The sequence below is a fragment of the Pseudophryne corroboree genome, chromosome 8 (genome assembly GCF_028390025.1).
Source record: "Pseudophryne corroboree isolate aPseCor3 chromosome 8, aPseCor3.hap2, whole genome shotgun sequence".
In the NCBI taxonomy this organism is placed as follows: domain Eukaryota; kingdom Metazoa; phylum Chordata; class Amphibia; order Anura; family Myobatrachidae; genus Pseudophryne; species Pseudophryne corroboree.
The window spans coordinates 83122379-83141393 of NC_086451.1; the positions used below are offsets into that span (position 1 = coordinate 83122379).

General features: G+C 44.1%; 1 protein-coding gene across 1 annotated transcript in view; it reads left to right on the plus strand.

Annotated features, from left to right (window-relative positions):
* SETX (senataxin) overlaps nucleotides 1-17496 on the plus strand; it is a 176445-nt gene extending 158949 nt beyond the window's left edge. The window contains exons 16-25 of the mRNA XM_063936768.1: nucleotides 4394-4500; nucleotides 5156-5227; nucleotides 5957-6106; nucleotides 6197-6304; nucleotides 6470-6642; nucleotides 6726-6818; nucleotides 7982-8149; nucleotides 9367-9465; nucleotides 15246-15333; nucleotides 16235-17496. Of these exons, the coding sequence (XP_063792838.1) occupies nucleotides 4394-4500; nucleotides 5156-5227; nucleotides 5957-6106; nucleotides 6197-6304; nucleotides 6470-6642; nucleotides 6726-6818; nucleotides 7982-8149; nucleotides 9367-9465; nucleotides 15246-15333; nucleotides 16235-16843 (1667 nt within the window). The 3' untranslated portion in view covers nucleotides 16844-17496. The remainder of the gene's footprint in view (nucleotides 1-4393; nucleotides 4501-5155; nucleotides 5228-5956; nucleotides 6107-6196; nucleotides 6305-6469; nucleotides 6643-6725; nucleotides 6819-7981; nucleotides 8150-9366; nucleotides 9466-15245; nucleotides 15334-16234) is intronic.
* The last annotated feature ends 1519 nt before the right edge of the window (nucleotides 17497-19015 follow it).

The following is a 19015-nucleotide window of genomic DNA, read 5'->3' on the forward strand; positions in this document are numbered from 1 at the left end:
CGTTTGAGCCTCTTGAATCGGCAGACCTTAAGTGGCTTTCTCTTAAGATGGTGTTTCTGCTTGCTATTGCCTCTGCCAGACAAGTGTCGGATTTGGGTGCTTTGTCCTGTAAGTCAGCATATCTGATTTTTTACCATGACCGGGCAGTTCCCGGGTACCTACCTAAGGTGGTGTCTCCTTTCCACCTTAATCAGGAGTTTGTGGTTCCGGCCTTTGCTTCTTCTGAATTGTCTTCCAAAGAGCGGTCTTTGGATGTGGTACGGGCTCTCCATATCTATGTGAAGAGGACAGCTCTTATCAGGAAGTCTGATTCTCTTTTTGTACTATTTGGTTTTCACAAACGTGGCTGGCCTGCTCACAAGCAGACCTTGGCCAGATGGATTAGAATGGTGATTGCACATGTACAGGCTGGTTGTCCAGCTCCTGTTACTATAAGGGCCCATTCTACTCGGTCTGTTAAACCCTCTTGGGCGCCCCGCCATGGTGCGACCCTTGAGCAATTATGCAAGGCGGCTACGTGGTCCTCGGTGAACACGTTCATAAGGTTCTATGCCTTCGATACTTCCCCCTCCCAGGATGCTTCCTTTGGACGCCGGGTTCTTGTGCCCGTTACAGTGCGTCCCCTCTCATAAGGAACTGCTTTAGGACATCCCCAATGTCATTCCCTGTGGAGCCCAGTGTACCCCGCAGCAGAAAACGAGATTTGTGGTAAGAACTTACCATTGTTAAATCTCTTTCTGCGAGGTACACTGGCCTCCACAGGGTGCCCACCCTGACGCACTTAGTTTCTTTGGGTTGGTATGGCATTAGCCGCTGACACTTTCTCCTGTCATCAGAATGTGGTATATGTGGCTACTAACAGGTGTCGTCTCTTTTGCCTGCTACTGCATTGGACTGGTTAACAAAAACTGATCTCCTGTGCATGGAGGCGGGGTTATAGAGGAGTCGACGCTATGCATTCTGGGAAGAAGGTCAAAGCTTTGAGCCTGTTGGTGCCTCAGATCAAGATCCTACTCTACACCCCAATGGCATTCCCTGTGGAGCCCAGTTACCTCACAGAGATTTAACAACTGTAAGTTCTTACCATAAATATCGTCTTTTATATAACACACACACACACACACACACACACACACACACATTGTTACATTGCAACCTGGCGTTTGATTTTTTTATTTTTTTATTTTTATTCTGAAGTTGGTGAAGTGAAATGAGAAAAATGTATATAAACAAGAATTGTTATATATATAGATTTGAAAATTGGCATGTGCATATGTATTCACCCCCTTTCCTATGAAACCCCCAAAAGTTCTGGTGCAACCAGTTACTTTCAGAAGTCACATAATTAGTGAAATTAAGTCCACCTGTGTGCAATCGAAGTGTCACATGATCTGTCAGTATAAACACACCTTTTCCTAAAGACCCCAGAGGCTGCAACACCACTAAGCAAGAGGCTTCACACCATGAAGACTAAGGAGCTCTCCAAACAAGTCAGGGACAAAGTTGTTGAGAAGTACAAGTCACGGTTGGCTTATAAAAAAAAAAAAAAATATCCAAATCTCTGGTGATACCCCAGAGCACCATCAAATCCATCATCTTCAAATGTAAAGAACATGGTATGACAACAAATCCACCAAAAGAGGGCAGGCCACCAAAACTCCCAGACCGTGCAAGGAGGGCATTAATCGGAGAGGCAGCACAGAGACCAAAGGTAACCCTGAAGGAGCTGCAGAGTTCCACAGCAGAGACTGGTGTATCTGCGCATGTGACCATAATAAGCCGTACACTCCATAGAGCTGGGCTTTATGGAAGGGTGGCCAGAAGAAAGCCATTACTTAGTGTTAAAAATAAGAAGGCACATTTTGAGTTTGCCAAAAGGCATGTGGATGACTCCCCAAATGTATGGAGGAAGGTGCTCTGGTCAGATGAGACTAAAATTTTACTTTTCGGCCACCAAGTAAAACGCTATGTCTGGCGCAAACCCAACACATCCCATCACCCCAAGAACACCATCTCCACAGTGAAACATGGTGGTGGCAGCGTCATGCTGTAGGGATGTTTTTCATTAGCAATGACTGGGAAACTGTTTCGAGTCGAGGGAAAGATGGATGGTGCTAAATACAGGGATATTCTTGAGCAAAACCTGTTTGTCTTCCTGTGATTTGAGACTGGAACGGAGGTTCACCTTCCAGCAGGACAATGACCCGAAGCATACTGCTAAAGCAACACTCGAGTGGTTTAAGGGGAAACATTTAAATGTGTTGGAATGACCTAGTCAAAGCCCAGATCTCAATCCAATTGAGAATCTGTGGTCAGACTTGAAGGTTGCTGCTCACAAGCGGAAACCATCCAACATGAAGAGCAGGAGCAGTTTTTCCTTGAGGAATGGGCAAAAATCCCAATGGCAAGCTCATAGAGATTTATCCAAAGCGACTTGCAGCTGTAATTGCCACAAAAGGTGGCTCTACAAAGTACTGACTTTAGGGGGGTGAATAGTTATGCACGCTGAACTTTTCTGTTATTTTGTCCTATTTGTATGCTTCACAATAAAAAGAAAAACATCTTCAAAGTTGTAGGCATGTTCTGTGAATGAAATGATGCAGGCCTTCAAACAATCCATTTTAGTTCCAGGTTCTGAGGCAACAAAACACGAAAAATGCAAAGGGGGGTGAACCTTAGCAAGGCACTATATGTGTGTGTAAAAAGATATGAAAATATAACTTATTGTAATTTAATATGCAAGAGCAAAACAGAATGCTTTAAATTTGTTTCCATAGGGAGGGGCCTTTTGAAGTTCAAATGCTACTCAAAAATTATTGCTCAGTAGAGTAGGTGGCGCTTTCTGGACAGTTTGGGACCACAAATGACATGTGGAAAGCCCAGTATTTGTTTATGGCAGAAATGAAATAAAATAATGTTTCCAGAAAGAGGTTAATCTGCTGCATAGTGAACTCCAGAATTATGGTGTAAATGGTTTTAACGTACAGTTTTAATATGGAGATACTGAACCACTTTAACACTATGGGGTATATTCAATTGAAGTTGGATCCTCTCCGACGGAGAGGATCCGACACAGCACTATTCAGTGTCGGCCGTTTCCGGCCAGCATTCCGACAATGCAGATTCGAGTTGATAACAAGTCGAATCTGCATCAGCGGTAAACTGTCAAACAGCCACGTTTTCGACAAAACTACGTGGATCGGCGAGTAACACGCCGATCCACATATTTTCCGACAGTGCTGGATTTACGACAGTCGAAAAAAAGTCACTTTATTTGAATAGGTCGAATGTATATTCAACCTAAAAACTGTCAAAGTGACATTTTTCCGATTGCCTGAAAAACTGGCTCCAATTGAATACCCCCCTGTGTCTGTCACAGTCGTGGTTCTTATAAAAATGTGTCCTCCTACATCTAGCCTCAATACGCCATGCAGCGCGAGATGCCTGGTGTGGGCGAGCAGTCAGGTCCTGTGTAACTCTGCTAACGTCGGACATCTTTTTTTTGCCAAAAATGCATATTAGTCGCAACACAATGCGACTAGGATGCACGAGGAGACTCTGCTGATTAATGTGATATATGACACATGTGTATTTTGTCTGACTGAGTCTATATACGGAACTGAACTTGCACTGGAAAAAAGCTGTAGCTGCTTCATTGTAGCACGACGTGTACAGATTCAGTGACTCTGTCACACACAGATATACAAGTGTCATATCAAATCAGCACAGTCTTTTCGTGCATCCTAGTTACATTGCGTTTGCGACTAAGATGCATTTTTAGCAAAAAAGACGCCCACCGCTAGAGGGGCCGTGTGACATGACTACAACAAAGATGGTTGAGGACACATCTGTATGAGTTTGCTCATAGGTCGCACAGTGGGATAACCTAGAACAATGTGTGTGTTCACTTTTTTAGGTTTAAAGCATTCTGTATGGGTTTTGTAGCTTTGCTCTCCTAAATCACTGATAGTGATTAGGAAATTAAAATGTAATAGTTATATATATCAGTTTGTCTCAATCTGCTTTCAAAATGGCGGCAAAGTTTGTGGTCTGAACCAATCAACGTTGGAATGCGGACTATCAGTTCACTAGTACCAAGCAACCTCACTCACAAATGAGGTACTATTTTCTCGTGCCTCAGTGATGTTACTTGTTTCTCATTCCTCCGTGAGGTCACTGTGTCCTATGCAACTTCTCATGAATATTAGTTTAGCCCACAAAAACCCTGCATAGGGGACAGATGCCATTTGACCATAGAGATGTCGGTAAATCCTTTTGGAGTTTCGAACTCAAATTGCTTCAGTGCTTCACTTTTAAGGCTGTAAGCATTTGTGTATCTACATTTTGGAACCTGGCCTTCTTGTCATCTGATGTGTAACCCTTCTGTTTGCAGATAGAGCTCAGCAGGATCACAGCATCCACAGGCATAAAGAGGCGTTAGACAGACAACTGGATGAACTGTCCCGACAGAGAGCTATGGAACGATGCAACAAGCAGACTGTAAGACTTCTATTTAGTGGTCGGCAAAAATGTAGTCCAGAAAATGAGTAACATTAGAAATGTTAAGGATAGATGTTGTACTAGCATAAACACGGTGAAGAATACATTTTAAGCTGCCACTTGTCTGGACATTTATTTTGTCTTGTATGGGAATGCAGTGATTATTTTCAAAAAAAATGATCACTGTTTAGATGTCAGTGCCTGCAGTGCCATTGATTTGCCTGTGGGTGGTGCTGCAGCACAATTTTTTAAGAACTAAGAAAACGATTACTAAATTTAAAAAAGAACAAATTAAAACCAGTTTTCACTTGACATCACCCTACTTATTCTGAAAGTGGACTATTCCATGTTTAGCTCTACTCTTGTCATTAGCAAATTTGAAAACTCTGAAAATGCTCTTCTAGAAGTGCATTACAAAAGATAGTCCTGATGTGCCCCAGTGATTGATTCCTAGTGGGTTTGTAGGTGAATATGATTCAGCCCACAGTATGGCTAGTGAGGTGTGCCAGTGGTGTCCCTAATGTGACCTCACTATCAAGTTAATGAGTTTCATTCTTATAAATGGTCCATTTGACAAAAAATGGGCATCTCCCTCTATCTGTGTATAATGGGCTCTCTGTGTGTATTTATTTTACAAACTCCTTTAACTGGACAGTGCGAAGAATTGGATCAGAAAATTGCTAAGCTGTCAAAGGAAAGGCAACTGATGGCTAATTCTCTGAAGGAGGTAAGTACTTAAAAACCTTGACTGAGTTCTGAGCTGCAGTTGTAAATAGTGCACTATTGGTGTGTGTAATGCTGCTGTTCCATGTATTAAATGTCTGTACTCTGAGATTAGATACCATTCATTTAGTGGTATGATTTTTAGCACAGCAAGAAAACCACCAACATTCAGTGATCTATCAGCCTATAAATGACTGAGTCCTGATCGCACCTGTGGAGAGAACTTGTGTAATGACTAAAGAGGAGCAGATTTTAGACTGACCGGTGTCACAACCTTTGAGATCCGCTTTGCTACGCCATTCCTCATCATTTGTAAATGTGTATTTAGCTGAATTTCTATGACAGCGAGAGTCATTGTGCTATGTGGTTGTGCTAGGACCAGCATCACTTACAGCCAAATTCCATGATGCTAAAGTGCAAAGATTTGAGACCTAAACAAGGTGAATAGTCTTTGAAAATTTTACTCCATAAAATACTTAAGCAGCTGAAACTACACATCCTGTAGGCAGTGTTTTAAATATTGCACTTATCAAACCATTAACTTTTGAATAACACCCCTTTCGGTATGATTTATCTTTTTACTTCAATGGTACTTGGTATGTCTATTCCGGGCACTGGTGAAGTAGCAGTGTATGTCTACAATCTGGTCATCAATTTTAAAGACACATAGTTTTAGGGCCGCCAATGATTACTTCTGATTTCTGAAGTTCTTCCCACCTCCTTTCATTGCAAGCTGCGCAGACGGCCTCAGGAATTTCAGCGGAACATCATCCTGGAGTCCCACATCATCTGCTGCACGTTGAGCACGAGTGGGGGAATTTTGCTGGAATCTGCCTTCAGGTCATTGGGACAGGAACCCTTCAGTTGTGTCATTGTGGACGAGGTTAGTCATCTGAGCTCCACCTGATAATGTTGTAGTCACACCTGTTTGGTAGAGAACATACCTAAATAATAGCATGTGATTCTTCCGCAGGCTGGACAGTCGTGTGAAGTGGAGAACCTTATCCCACTCCTCTTCCGATGCTCTAAACTGGTGTTAGTAGGAGATCCTGAGCAACTTCCATCCACAGTTATCTCCAACGTAAGACTCTGTCTCGCCTTCTTGGACTATATAGTCTACAGCTTAATCATGTTGCATGTTATGATCTTGGATGAGTTTCTATATATAATTAATTAGCACAACTCCAAGTTCTAAGCATTCAGCCATTTATCTGGATTGTAATATTGGTCCAAAACTGGTCTTTAGAAAGCGGAAGGGCTGGGTTACGGCCAGTCCCTGATGTCCAGGCTGTGCCAGAACTTGGAGGCCACGGGTACCAAATCCCCAGTGATGCAGCTGACCACGCAGTACCGGATGCACCCCGATATCTGCCTCTTTCCATCAAATTACTTCTACAAACGGGCTCTGAAAACAGACCGGTAAGTGTGACCTTTTCCTGGTCTTGATGGTGAGGGGGGTTGGAGATAAACTAAATGTGTACAATTTTTTTTTATCTTGGCAGGATGATGGAGGAAGTTAGATGTTCTTCAGACTGGCCTTTCCAGCCGTACATGGTGTTTGACGTTGCAGACGGTTATGAGAAGAAAGAAAGAGAGTAAGCAACCCTTAAAGAAAAAAAAAATATGACTCATAAAAGAAGAACAATGGGATCCAGGTTTTAATTAAACCCTGACCAATTCAGAGCATCCAATGCTGGATTCCATACACATGATGTTGTACAACTCTATTACATCCATTCACTTTTTAGACGGTTTATAAAGTGAAGGAAAATTATTTCCCTTGGTAGACTAAACAAAACAAACCTCCTCAGGTCATCCTAACATCTTAATATAGACTTCTTTTTTTGTAAATTGATCTAAAGTTATTGTTTGCAATATGTACTGTGACTTTTTTTATTCTTCACTGGACATAGCATTTAATAGTAATTAAAACCTGTTTGTGTCAACCATTTTCCACCGTGTACGGGGATGAAGCAGTTTTGACCCTTAAGCAGGCGGCAAACTGTGCAATGTGTGTGCCCAGCTGATTCCGATAGGCAATGGGACCCGGCATGCAGCAAGTACATATACATCTGCTGATGCCGGGTCCGACGGGGTGAGCCATTCTGCAGCATGTCATCGCTAGCGACATCCCTCATGGGCACTGCTAGCGTGCATATCATGGGTACATACTAGATGATGTACCCGACCTGTCGCTCCGATCTGCAGTATGAGGCGACGTATTGTCTAGTGTGTACCCAGCTTTAGGGCTAGACATACAAAGTCTTGAAGAGTGATAAAGTGGAGGGAGAGAAACTTTCAACCAATAAGCTCCTGTCATTTTTCAAACACAGCTTGTAACATGGCAGCTATGAGCGGATTGGCTGGTACTTTATCTCTCTCCACAGTATCACTCTCTAGGGCAGTGATGGCTAACCTTGACACGCCAGCTGTTGTTGAGCTACACATCCCAGCATGCCCTGCATCAGTTTTAGCACGGCCAAATAGCAAAACTGTAGCAGGGCATGCTGGGATGTGTAGTTCAACAACAGCTGGAGTGTCAAGGTTAGCCATCACTGCTCTACATACCGCCCCTCCCTTAGTGACTTGTGCTTCAGTGGAATTTTTAGCTCATTAGTCTGCTTTATCTCAGTTATTGGTTTGGACAATACAGTGGTTTCCTCCCTTGTGTTTAGGCAGTGGAGTTGACATTGAAGTTTTATTCACCTCACTACTTCTAGCTTACCATGGTCTGTCAACTTCAATTTCCACCATCCAGGTCATTTTCCAACCCGCAGGAAATCAAATTGGTGGTGGCTCTAATAAAGCTGATTAAAAGCAAGAAAAAAGAATTTTGCTACCGGAATATTGGTATTATCACCCCGTACAGGGCTCAGAAGAAGATGATTATCGAGGAGCTCAGTAAAGCTTTTGGAAACGAGCATAAGTGAGTAAATTATATCTTTAAATCTGTGGTTCCCAAAATTAAGTAAATTGTGCCTACCTGCATCCATATGTGGTGGTGTACAGTGGTGCTTCTGATTGTCCACATGTTTTGTGATTGGCAGCCACCAGCACTGGTTTTGCCTATCACTTTGACCATAAATGTGATTTGGTCCTGCACCACCAACCCCGAGGTACCAGTGACGTGCAGTGAGGTAGATTGTCTGGCGCGGCACTGGCTAGTATCAGAGCCAGCATTACACACACATATATATGAACCCTAGGGTTCATGTGGGCATTATACAAAGATGCAGCAGTATATAAATTTGGTGAGTTTTGGTTAGAGATGTGTGGACAAGATAGGCAGGTGAAGCCGTGCCTCACCAGTCATAGACCAGTATACTCCAGAATTATGACTATAAAAATTATTAGAATAATACAAAGAAGATATTTATAATATATGTTTATTTTTCTTATTTTTATAGTTAAAACTCAGGAGTATGACCGAATGTCCGGGGTAGATGTATGATGGTTCGTTATGGAGGGGAAGTGGAATCTTCACATATTATGTGCACTGATACCACTTCTCTCCCATGTATTACTGCGGCGATGTGTGGCACTATGCGCCCCTGTCATTATCAGCGCTGCTATCTTTAAAATGGCGCCCTATGTGCAGGGCATTGTGAGAACAGTCGGTGGCACTGACCGGTCTGACACCTGCAGTTATCGATTTCTACAGCTGCAGGTGTCGTTGCCCCGTTGACAGCCACTGTTTCGACTGCTGGCTCCGAGCAGCGCACAGGAGATCTCGTGATCGAGTTTTCACTCTACCGCTCCAGCAAACGAGAAGATCATACTGATTGTTAGTGCTTCCTGCATGTCCTTGGTGAGGATCCGTGCTGGTATCATCTCCCCCCCCCCGCCCCCCCTTCACACACACAGTTTGGGAACCAGTGGTTTAACGGAATGTTTAGCTAAACATTTTTGTAACTTAAAGGAAACAGCCACCGTCCACTCACCCAACTAGGGGATCAGCATTTTGCAACAAGTAAATGTAAGTTTTAAAAAGATTGTTTTTTTGCGCTCAGTGCTGTATTATACTTCTGTTTTGCATTTGTATGTTGCATTTGCTATAAAACTTTGCAAGATGGCAACAAAAATGTACAGTTTTTGCTAAATGCTTGGAACTTTGTAGTGACCTAATACTTCTCTTTCTTACAGTATAAGTGAAGTTGATACGGTTGATGGTTTCCAAGGTCGACAAAAAGATTGTATAATTGTGACGTGTGTTCGTGCCAACTCTGGTCAAGGCTGCATTGGGTTAGTGGTGGAAAAATATCCCTAGATGTCTATTAAACACCTAGCAACAGTCTCTCTAAGCTACGCAGTGTGTTGGTGTCGAGTTGTGTAATCATACTTGTATAACATCCTTTCTGCAGGACATTGGTATACCTTGGGATGTAGAAGGTGCTGTACTAGGAGTAAGCACATACATCAAACTAAGCCTGTTTGTAGATGCTTTCTTCTTCATACCACAATACTTGGCTTTTCAGTTATCATTTTCTGCATTATAACAGTGGGAACCTTTTTTATTTTTTATTTTGCCAAGTTCCAGGTCGTGAGTGCTTCTTCAGAGGCATGGCACAGCCTTTCAGTAGAATCATTGGGTGGTATTCTGATCATACTGCTGCCCTTATTTGTGTAAATGTACTAAACCTGGGTACACACCTGACTGACTCATCAGCAGAACTGCTGTCACTCCGGCCGAGCGGACGTTCCAGGTAAGTATTAACACTTAATGTCTGCTCGTTGTGTCTGTCAGGACACCCAGCTGTGCAGGCATTTGAATTTGCCCACCCTGCTGTGACGTTGGCCCCCTGCAGCAAATGTACGGTTCACACAGCAAGATGTGCCGATACAGTATATCTGCTGCACAGCCGACACAATATGTCTGTGAATTACAACATTCACAGACATATCGGGGGTACACACCCGCTGATGGGCTAGCAATACATTGTCCATTTGATCAAGTGTTTACCCAGCTTTAGCCTTGGAGAGTGATAAAATGGAGAGAGAAACTACCAGCCAATCATCTCCTGTCATTTTAAGGGACAACTATGTCCTGGCTGTGGAGATAGGTCATCTGTCGAAATTGAAATCTGCAGGTGTTGGAGCGGTCAGTGTTGGACCGTTCATAAAAGGAAAAAACGGCTGCGCTGTATTTCAGGAGTCAGAAATGTATATGACAAGAGAGCCGACGTAAGGAATACATAACATTTATTAAAACAACTATAAAATACACAATAAAATGGCAATAATCACACCTAGATGATCTCAGGATACCAATGTCTCTTATGGCATGTGATCGAAAACAGCTGTGGTGGATATCAATTATGTAGCTCCGTATTCCACAGGTTGCCAAGGTAAAGAACTAAAGTGCAGCTAGGTGCAGTCCCGAATAATTAATATTGTTTGTGCCAGGTTAGATAAGCGGGTATTGTTACCTCTGTAGTGGGCTGGTCAAAAGCCGGGCGTCCCCGGCTAACAGTCCTGCAATGCCCACGTCCACTTTGCAGCGGGGAGGAAGTATAGAAGCCGCCGAATGAATACAATTGACTGGAGCGGCGTGATACGCAACAGCCGTTAATTGCGGAGCAGCAGTCAAATGAAGATCTGGCTGGATCGATAAGGGTTGCACCTATTGAGACACCTGAGCACGGTGTGAGGAGAGGCGGGATCCTGACGCGTTTCGTCGCACTCCACGTGACTTTTTCAAAGGACCGTTCATACACTACCCTGCACATCGGGGTGCTATCTTTTAGTTAGCATAGTGCCCCTGTCACCTTGTACACACCGCTGCATTAACGCAGGGAAGGGAAGCTGTATCGGCACACAATGGGGGTAATTCAGGCGGCAGCGATCGCAGTCTGAACTACTTTGTGGAGTGCGCACCCTGGGAGCCCAGTGAGATGCTATCAGCATCTCAGGGCTGCAATCCCCTCTGCCTGATTGAGAGGCAGTCGCGGGGCGGGCAGGAGGAGTGCCTACGGCATTAGAACGCCGTTGGCGGGGTGTGGTCTGGACAACAAAGGCGTGTCCTGACTGGGGGGCCACTGTGACCCGGGACACGGCGGGTAGCTCCCTGCCAGAGCGCAGGAGCTGCGCAGGTAGGGAGTTACTCGACAGGTACAAAAGCACCGCCACCGTGCGGTGCTTTTTTACCTGTGCGGGGAGGGGTAGGCCTAGACGTGCGGGCGGACCCCCCCCCCCTCCGCATGTCTGTGAAACCTATCGTAGATGTGCTAAATTTGATCTGAATTAGGCCCAATGTGTGCTGATTCCTCTCTCTCTCCTCCCCCCCCATATCGTCATTTCATACATTTACCTTTCAGACTGTAACATGGCAGTTGGGAGCTATTTGGCTAATTACTCTCGAAGGCTTAGTACATCTGCCCCATAATGTGTTTCTGGCCAGCGATGATAGTTGGGGCAAAAAGTCTATGTGCAGCTCTGCTTAGCATACCCTCCCCTAGGGGCAACTTTAAAACGTCCTCATGGTATACCAGTAGGGTTCGGAACCGGATACCGGCAATCAGGATGCCGGTGGTCAGAATACCAACATTGGCATCCAGACTGCTTGAAATCCCGGCAAGGGTGCAGGAGGCAAGTAATTCTTACTGCCAGGATACCGAACACCGGGATCCCAACTACATCCCTGCCAGTATCCCTCAGATAGGAAGCTAGGGAAAAAAGGGCTTTTGATACTCCCTGGTAAATCCGTTTCTCTGATCTTCCCATTTATTTATTTTTTACTCCTTTTTGTTCTCTTGGTCTGAATGTTCTGGTTTGAATGTTTTATATCCTCTCCTAAAAGCTTGTTAGATTAAAACTGACCAGCAAGGTGTAATGGGATGCAGCGGGAGAATGAGACTATAAATGATTTTAGTTTGGGACAGCACCCTCTAGAAACCCAATATATACCAGTGTCACCCAGAATTTTTAACAAAAATGTGAGTGAGGAAAATCCTTTATTTATTTTGTTTTGTTTAAACAATGTACGGGCATTTTCAGATTAGGTGCCGTTAGGTAAATAGACCTGTGTTTGTGATTTGACAAATAGGGGTATATGCAATTGCGGTCGAATTCGCGGCAATTTTCGCCGTTTTTTAATTCGACCAAATTCGCCAGGTGAATTCCGGAAGGTGGCTTCCGGAATTCACCATATTCAATGAAAAACGGATTCGCCAGAGTCGCGGGCGAAAATCGGCCGATTTGGCGGATTTTGCCGCGATTTTAAAAAACGGGAAAAACCCGGGAAAAAAATGGCGTAGGGTCCCCCCTCCAAAGCATAACCAGCCTCGGGCTCTTCGAGCTGGTCCTGGTTCTAAAAATGCAGGGGAAAAATTGGGCAGGGATCCCCCGTATTTTTAAAACCAGCACCGGGCTCTGCGCCTGGTGCTGGTGCCAAAAATACGGGGGACAAAAAGAGTAGGGGTCCCCCGTATTTTTAACACCAGCATCGGGCTCCACTAGCTGGACAGATAATGCCACAGCCGGGGGTCACTTTTATACAGCGCCCTGCGGCCGTGGCATTAAATATCCAACTAGTCACCCCTGGCCGGGGTACCCTGGGGGAGTGGGGACCCCTTCAATCAAGGGGTCCCCCCCCCCCAGCCACCCAAGGGCCAGGGGTGAAGCCCGAGGCTGTCCCCCCCATCCAATGGGCTGCGGATGGGGGGGCTGATAGCCTTTTGTGATAATAAAAAGATATTGTTTTTTCCAGTAGTACTACAAGTCCCAGCAAGCCTCCCCCGCAAGCTGGTACTTGGAGAACCACAAGTACCAGCATGCGGGAGAAAAACGGGCCCGCTGGTACCTGTAGTACTACTGGGGAAAAAATACCCAAATAAAAACAGGAGACACACACCTTGATAGTAAAACTTTATTTCATACGCCGACACACACATACTTACCTATGTTGACACGCCGACTGCCACGGTCTCCGACGATCCGAGGTACCTGTAAAAAAATTATACTCACCTTCCAGCGTCCAGAGGTACATCCAGGTCCAGAGAGATAATCCACGTACTTGGCAAAAAAAAACAACGAACACCGATCCAGCGGACTAATGAAAGGGGTCCAATGTTTTCACATCAGACCCCTTTCTCCCGAATGCCGGGACATCACGTGACTCCTGTCACTGACGTCCCTTCAGCCAATCAGGAAGCGCTACTTCCGTGGCGCTCACCTGATTGGCTGTGCGCTGTCTGTACTGTGACAGCACATCGCAAAGCCGCTCCATTACTTTCAATGGTGGGAACTTTGCGGGTAGCGGTGGGGTCACCCGCCGGTCAGCCGCTGACCGGCGGGTGACCTTACCGCTAGCCGCTAAGTTCCCACCATTGAATATAATGGAGGGAGCTGTGCGATGCGCTGTCACAGTACAGACAGCGCTCAGCCAATCAGGTGAGCGCAACGAAGTTGCGCTTCCTGATTGGCTTAGAGACCTGTCTGTGACAGCTGTCACTGACAGGTCTCATTCGTGGAAAGGTGTCCCATGTGTCAGCATGGGACCCCTTTCAGTCCGGTGGTCGGGTATTTGCGGTTTGTTTTTTTGCCAAGTACGTGGATGTATCTCTGGACCATGGCTGAGGTGAGTATATTGATCTTTTCTTTTCAGGTATCCGTGGATTCTACATGGAGAAGAGGACCGATGTCGGCGTGTGAACATAGGTAAGTATGTGTGTGTCGGTAGTGTGTAATAAAGTTTTACTGTCGACGGTGTGTGTGTCCTGTTTTTATTTGGGTATTTTTTTCCCAGTAGTACTACAGGTACCAGCGGGCCCGTTTTTCTCCCGCATGCTGGTACTTGTGGTTCTCCAAGTACCAGCTTGCGGGGGAGGCTTGCTGGGACTTGTAGTACTACTGGAAAAAACAATATATTTTTATTATCACAAAAGGCTATCAGCCCCCCCATCCGCAGCCCATTAGATGGGGGGGGACAGCCTCGGGCTTCACCCCTGGCCCTTGGGTGGCTGGGGGGGGACGACCCCTTGATTGAAGGGGTCCCCACTCCCCCAGGGTACCCCGGCCAGGGGTGACTAGTTGGATATTTAATGCCACGGCCGCAGGGCACGGCATAAAAGTGACCCCCGGCTGTGGCATTATCTGTCCAGCTAGTGGAGCCCGATGCTGGTGTTAAAAATACGGGGGACCCCTACTCTTTATGTCCCCCGTATATTGGGCACCAGCACCAGGCGCAGAGCCCGGTGCTGGTTTTAAAAATACGGGGGATCCCCTGTCAATTTTTTCCCCGCATTTTTAGAACCAGGACCAGCTCGAAGAGCCCGAGGCTGGTTATGCTTTGGAGGGGGGACCCCACGCCATTTTTTTTATGATTTTACCGTTCCAGCATTAAAAAAAAAAAATTAAAAAAATAATATTTTAAAATATATATAAATAATATTTGTGCCTCCAAAAAAAAAAAAAAAAAAGTACCTAATCCCTTCTAATATAAATAGATCTGCTATTCCCCCCCATAAAAACACAAAAAAAACATGTTTAACATTTTTTTATTTGTTTTCACCCTCCAAAGTGTGGCGGATTGAAAATGACGAATTTGCTGTCTAAAAGCCCTGCTGTCGAATTTCCAAACTTGAATTGAATATGCTTTGGTCGAATTGCAGCACTTGTATCATTGCAGAAAAGTCGAATTTGCAAAAATTCGAATTTCAAAAAGTCGAATTTTGAAAGTCCGTTTTTTGGTCGGAAAGCACTGAATTGCATAGGCGATTTTTTTTTTTGGTCGAAAATGACCCGAAATTCGACAATTTCGGGAATTCGACCGCAATTGCATATACCCCATAGTGTTTAGATGACTCTCTAGTTGCTGACATTTAACACCAGTCCAATTGGGTAAATGTCTAGTCCACCACCATCAGGATCTTTCAAAAGGTGGGAATCAAACGTTTGAGATCTCCAGTGCTGTGACACTTGGTGGGATTGCCCCGGATTGATTTTAAGAAATATCTCCATTTATTTATTTATTAAGGATATTTGCCATTTCATAGTGCTTCTTTTTCTCTGTTTTATGTGTTTAGCTTTCTGGCCAGTCGTCAACGTCTGAATGTGACTATTACAAGAGCCAAGTTTAGTCTTTTTATCTTAGGGAGCCTGCGAACTCTAATGGTGAGTCTTACCATGCAGATTTCTCTAAATCCGCTCTAACCTTAATTGTGAATAACTTGTGATAACTGCGAAATTGATAGGTCCGCAGAACTTTTACAAAAAATTGTTGCCCATTTACACCAATCCCTGCCCCAGTGGGGTTTAGTCTCTTTATTATAATGTATACTCACTATGGTTATTTTTTTTTTTTTTCCCCGAAGCCAATTATCCTATCAGTATGTGGTTGGATCAGGGGAGGAAACTGGAGCACTTGCAATAAACTCACATAGGGGGGTATTCAATTAGTGTCGAAAAAACTGCACTTTCCACCAGTTTGCTGGTTGATTCACATTCAACCTATTCAAAGCCCGGCCCAATTTTTCGACTTATTGAAAAATCCGGTCGGGTGGAAACCACGTGGATTGGCGAATTCACAGCCGATTGACGTGTTTTGTTGAATTTACGGGTGTTTTCAACAGTTTTTTGTTTGGTCCATTTTCTGCCATGCCAATTTGCCAAAAATATAATAATTGAAAAGCAATGGCGAAAACGCAGCAAAAACCCCATCCCAGACAGTGTCGCTTTCAAGGCTAATTGGATAGCCCCAGGGGGATCAATTAGCCTTTGTGAATTACCGTGGCTGATTGAATCCCCCACCCCAAAAAAACAAATCTCTATGGTAGACTTATCTGTGTGATTATGGGTTATATATTACAGTAAGACTAATGTTACTGAATGTAACCTGCTCTGTAATGTCGCAGCTGGTGAAAATAATTATGTAGCTGCAGTTATGGTGGGAAGTGTAGTTAACAAGCGAGAGCACTGGGGTTGCAGACGAATTGGGAAGGGGCGACTCTTTATTAGCTTTTGTAAATATCTATGATAACCTATATATGTTTACTGATACATTGGTTGGTTGCAGGAGAATAAAGATTGGAACCATCTGATTCAAGATGCAAACAGGAGGGGAGCCATCATTAAGACAAAGGAGGAACATTATCAGAAAGATGTTAACAAGATCCTGAAGTTAAAACCGATACCACCAAGGACTCCTTTTATGCCACACAGCAAGCCAGTAGAGCGATATACAGAAGGCTTTTCCCACACGCTACAAACAGGGCCACCTGCTAGAGAATTAAATAATCCCCCTAGGCCAACAGTAAGCCCTGCACCTCAGCGTCTTGTGGCTCACCCAGCTGTGGACATCAGGAACCTACCAAGCAGTTCAGCACCTGTGGCTAGTAGGAGGCTCCAAGATCCCAGATTGGCACGCCGACAGGAACCAGCAAGAGGTGCCAGTGCACCACATTCCGCTCTACAGCAGCAGCAGTCAGATGCAAACCAAACCCAAGGTCACCTTCATTCGTCTTCATTAGCTGGAGGTAGACCACCTCAACAACCCTCAGCTAGTCTTCAGCGGTCCCACAGTGACCAGGGCGATGGTAACCGCTTCTCTAGACACCAAGATTATCGAGAGCGCAGGGCCTCAGATGACTCCGGCCATGAAGTGAAGAAAAGAAAAGTGTTGTAGTATGTTTAAGGCTAAACCTACTCGTCATGGTGGCATTTACAGTCCCATGCACCAGCACAGCCTTTTATATGTACTGGTACTGTGAAATCCCAAGGGAGCCAGACGAGCCTCTGCTATGCATAAACCCATTACTAATCCTCCTTTTGTGCAGATATGTATTTAGAACTTACCATGCAAAAGCCATCTAGAGAAATAAATCCTTGAATTCTTACCCTTAAACGCACAGAGTAATTGGGATCGTTTGTACAATAAATGTAAGTAAAACTGTAAAATAGTAGTATGGAGATCAGTGTGAAGAGCTCTTATTTTTATTGGAGAAAAAGAATTTATAATCGCGTGAAAGCTGTTTTTTTGTGTATTCTTTGTTAATTTGTTTTTGTTTTTCATTTTTGTATCACCTGGTTCAAGCTGCCCTGATGCTGCTGACATCACGTTTGCAAGGCACCTTCCCTCTCTATACTTTGAGTTTCAGGGTTTTATAAATAGTCTATGCTGTTTCTTCCATGCTCTATGCCTGTTTTATGCAGAGACAAAATGGAAACTTGGAAGTGTACAAGTTTCAACAATCTTCCAAGGTGCTACTTTCTCCTCTTCCATTTCTACAAGAGAAAATAAATTCAGAATTCTGTTCCTTTTTTATGAAGGAAGACCTATTTGTTGTGGTTTCATTTTGTTCCAGTTTCTTTTTTCTAGGGCATCGAAGTGAAAAATGGAATATTGATGGAGTTTCTCTTTCATCCACTAGGGGCCACTGTAGCAAAGACAATGGGGCGTATAGACTGTTGAACAAGTGGAGTCTAGCACTTAATTTTTTTTTAAAGAGAAGTAGCTGGCTTCTTTCCCTCTGCATCCTTGCAAGCTCAGTTTAGATTAGTGACTCGAGAAGCTGGATGCACAGAGGGCTGTCTCCAACCCTGTTTTTGTTTTATTTCACTTTGTATTTTTGTCGTTTGATAATCTTCACAGGCAGACTACATACTGCTGCAGTCTGCCTGCACCGTTGGAACCACTGGAAGGGACCCGCCACAGGTTACGGAGAAGCTAGTGTCCAGGTCCCTGACCACAGAGTTATCAGACTCTGGGGATCCACCACAGCTTATTGAGAAGCTAGTGAAAAAAGAAAAATGGAAAATTTCACTGCATCGGTGCTATATATAGCTGCCCTAGATTATTAACCACCCTAAGATGTCACCAAACACCTAAAACAATACAGAATACACAACAATGTGGGAGGTATACAACCCTGGGCACTTCAATTTAGTACAGAGTTATTATATGTACTATACGTTCCTCTTCAGTGTCTAACTTTTGATCCATTCAGTGTTTGATTTCCACTCGGAGTGACGTAGTGCATGTGAAAAAAATATAAAGAACAGAAAATAGTGTAATACAGTTTTTATACAAAAAGAGAATAGTTATTCGTGTGGATGTGCTTATCGCATAAATTAGTGTGTTGAGCGGCGTACCGGAACACACTAAAAGTGCTAAAATTTGCAACAAAAGGTTTCTTTAGTGCTTGAACTGCTAACAGTGTCTTATTTGACTGATGCGAAATGGTGTATAGACAACGAAGAGCGTACCACACTCACTGTAGTTATACTGTAAAGCAGGCTTATAAAGGTATCTTTAGACAAGAAAGGAAGGCGTACCCCACTCACAATAATGCTGAAGGTTTGAAGCACATCAAGGTATCTTTTACATGTCTCCCGTGGGATTCCCCAGGCTGATCTAATCAAAACATCAAACTTTGTGCGTGTACCGGAAGGAAAGAAAAAAAATGTCCAATGTGTAGTACAATGGATCTAAAAACTTTGAAATTGTATTCCAAAATACAAGGGTGCCTTTGATAAAGCTGCTAGATAGCAGCAAAACGCGTCAGACTTTGGAACCCTTACCATCCCGTCAGCAGACACCTCTATTTTGTCACCGGCTTTATCAACGGACCCGATAGGACACATTTATTTGTGGACACTACCAATTAATTTGGCAATTACCATCTGTGAAATACATCACTTGGATTGGACACCGCACACTAGAGAGGACAGCTTCATTTCCAAACAGCTCATTTGGATAAAGCCACGGATCTTCCTCCAGCTGCCTCCATTGGTAACGTTACCTCCACGAACTGTGCCCACTAGCATTGTATAAAGGTCCTTGAAAGCTCTATACTAT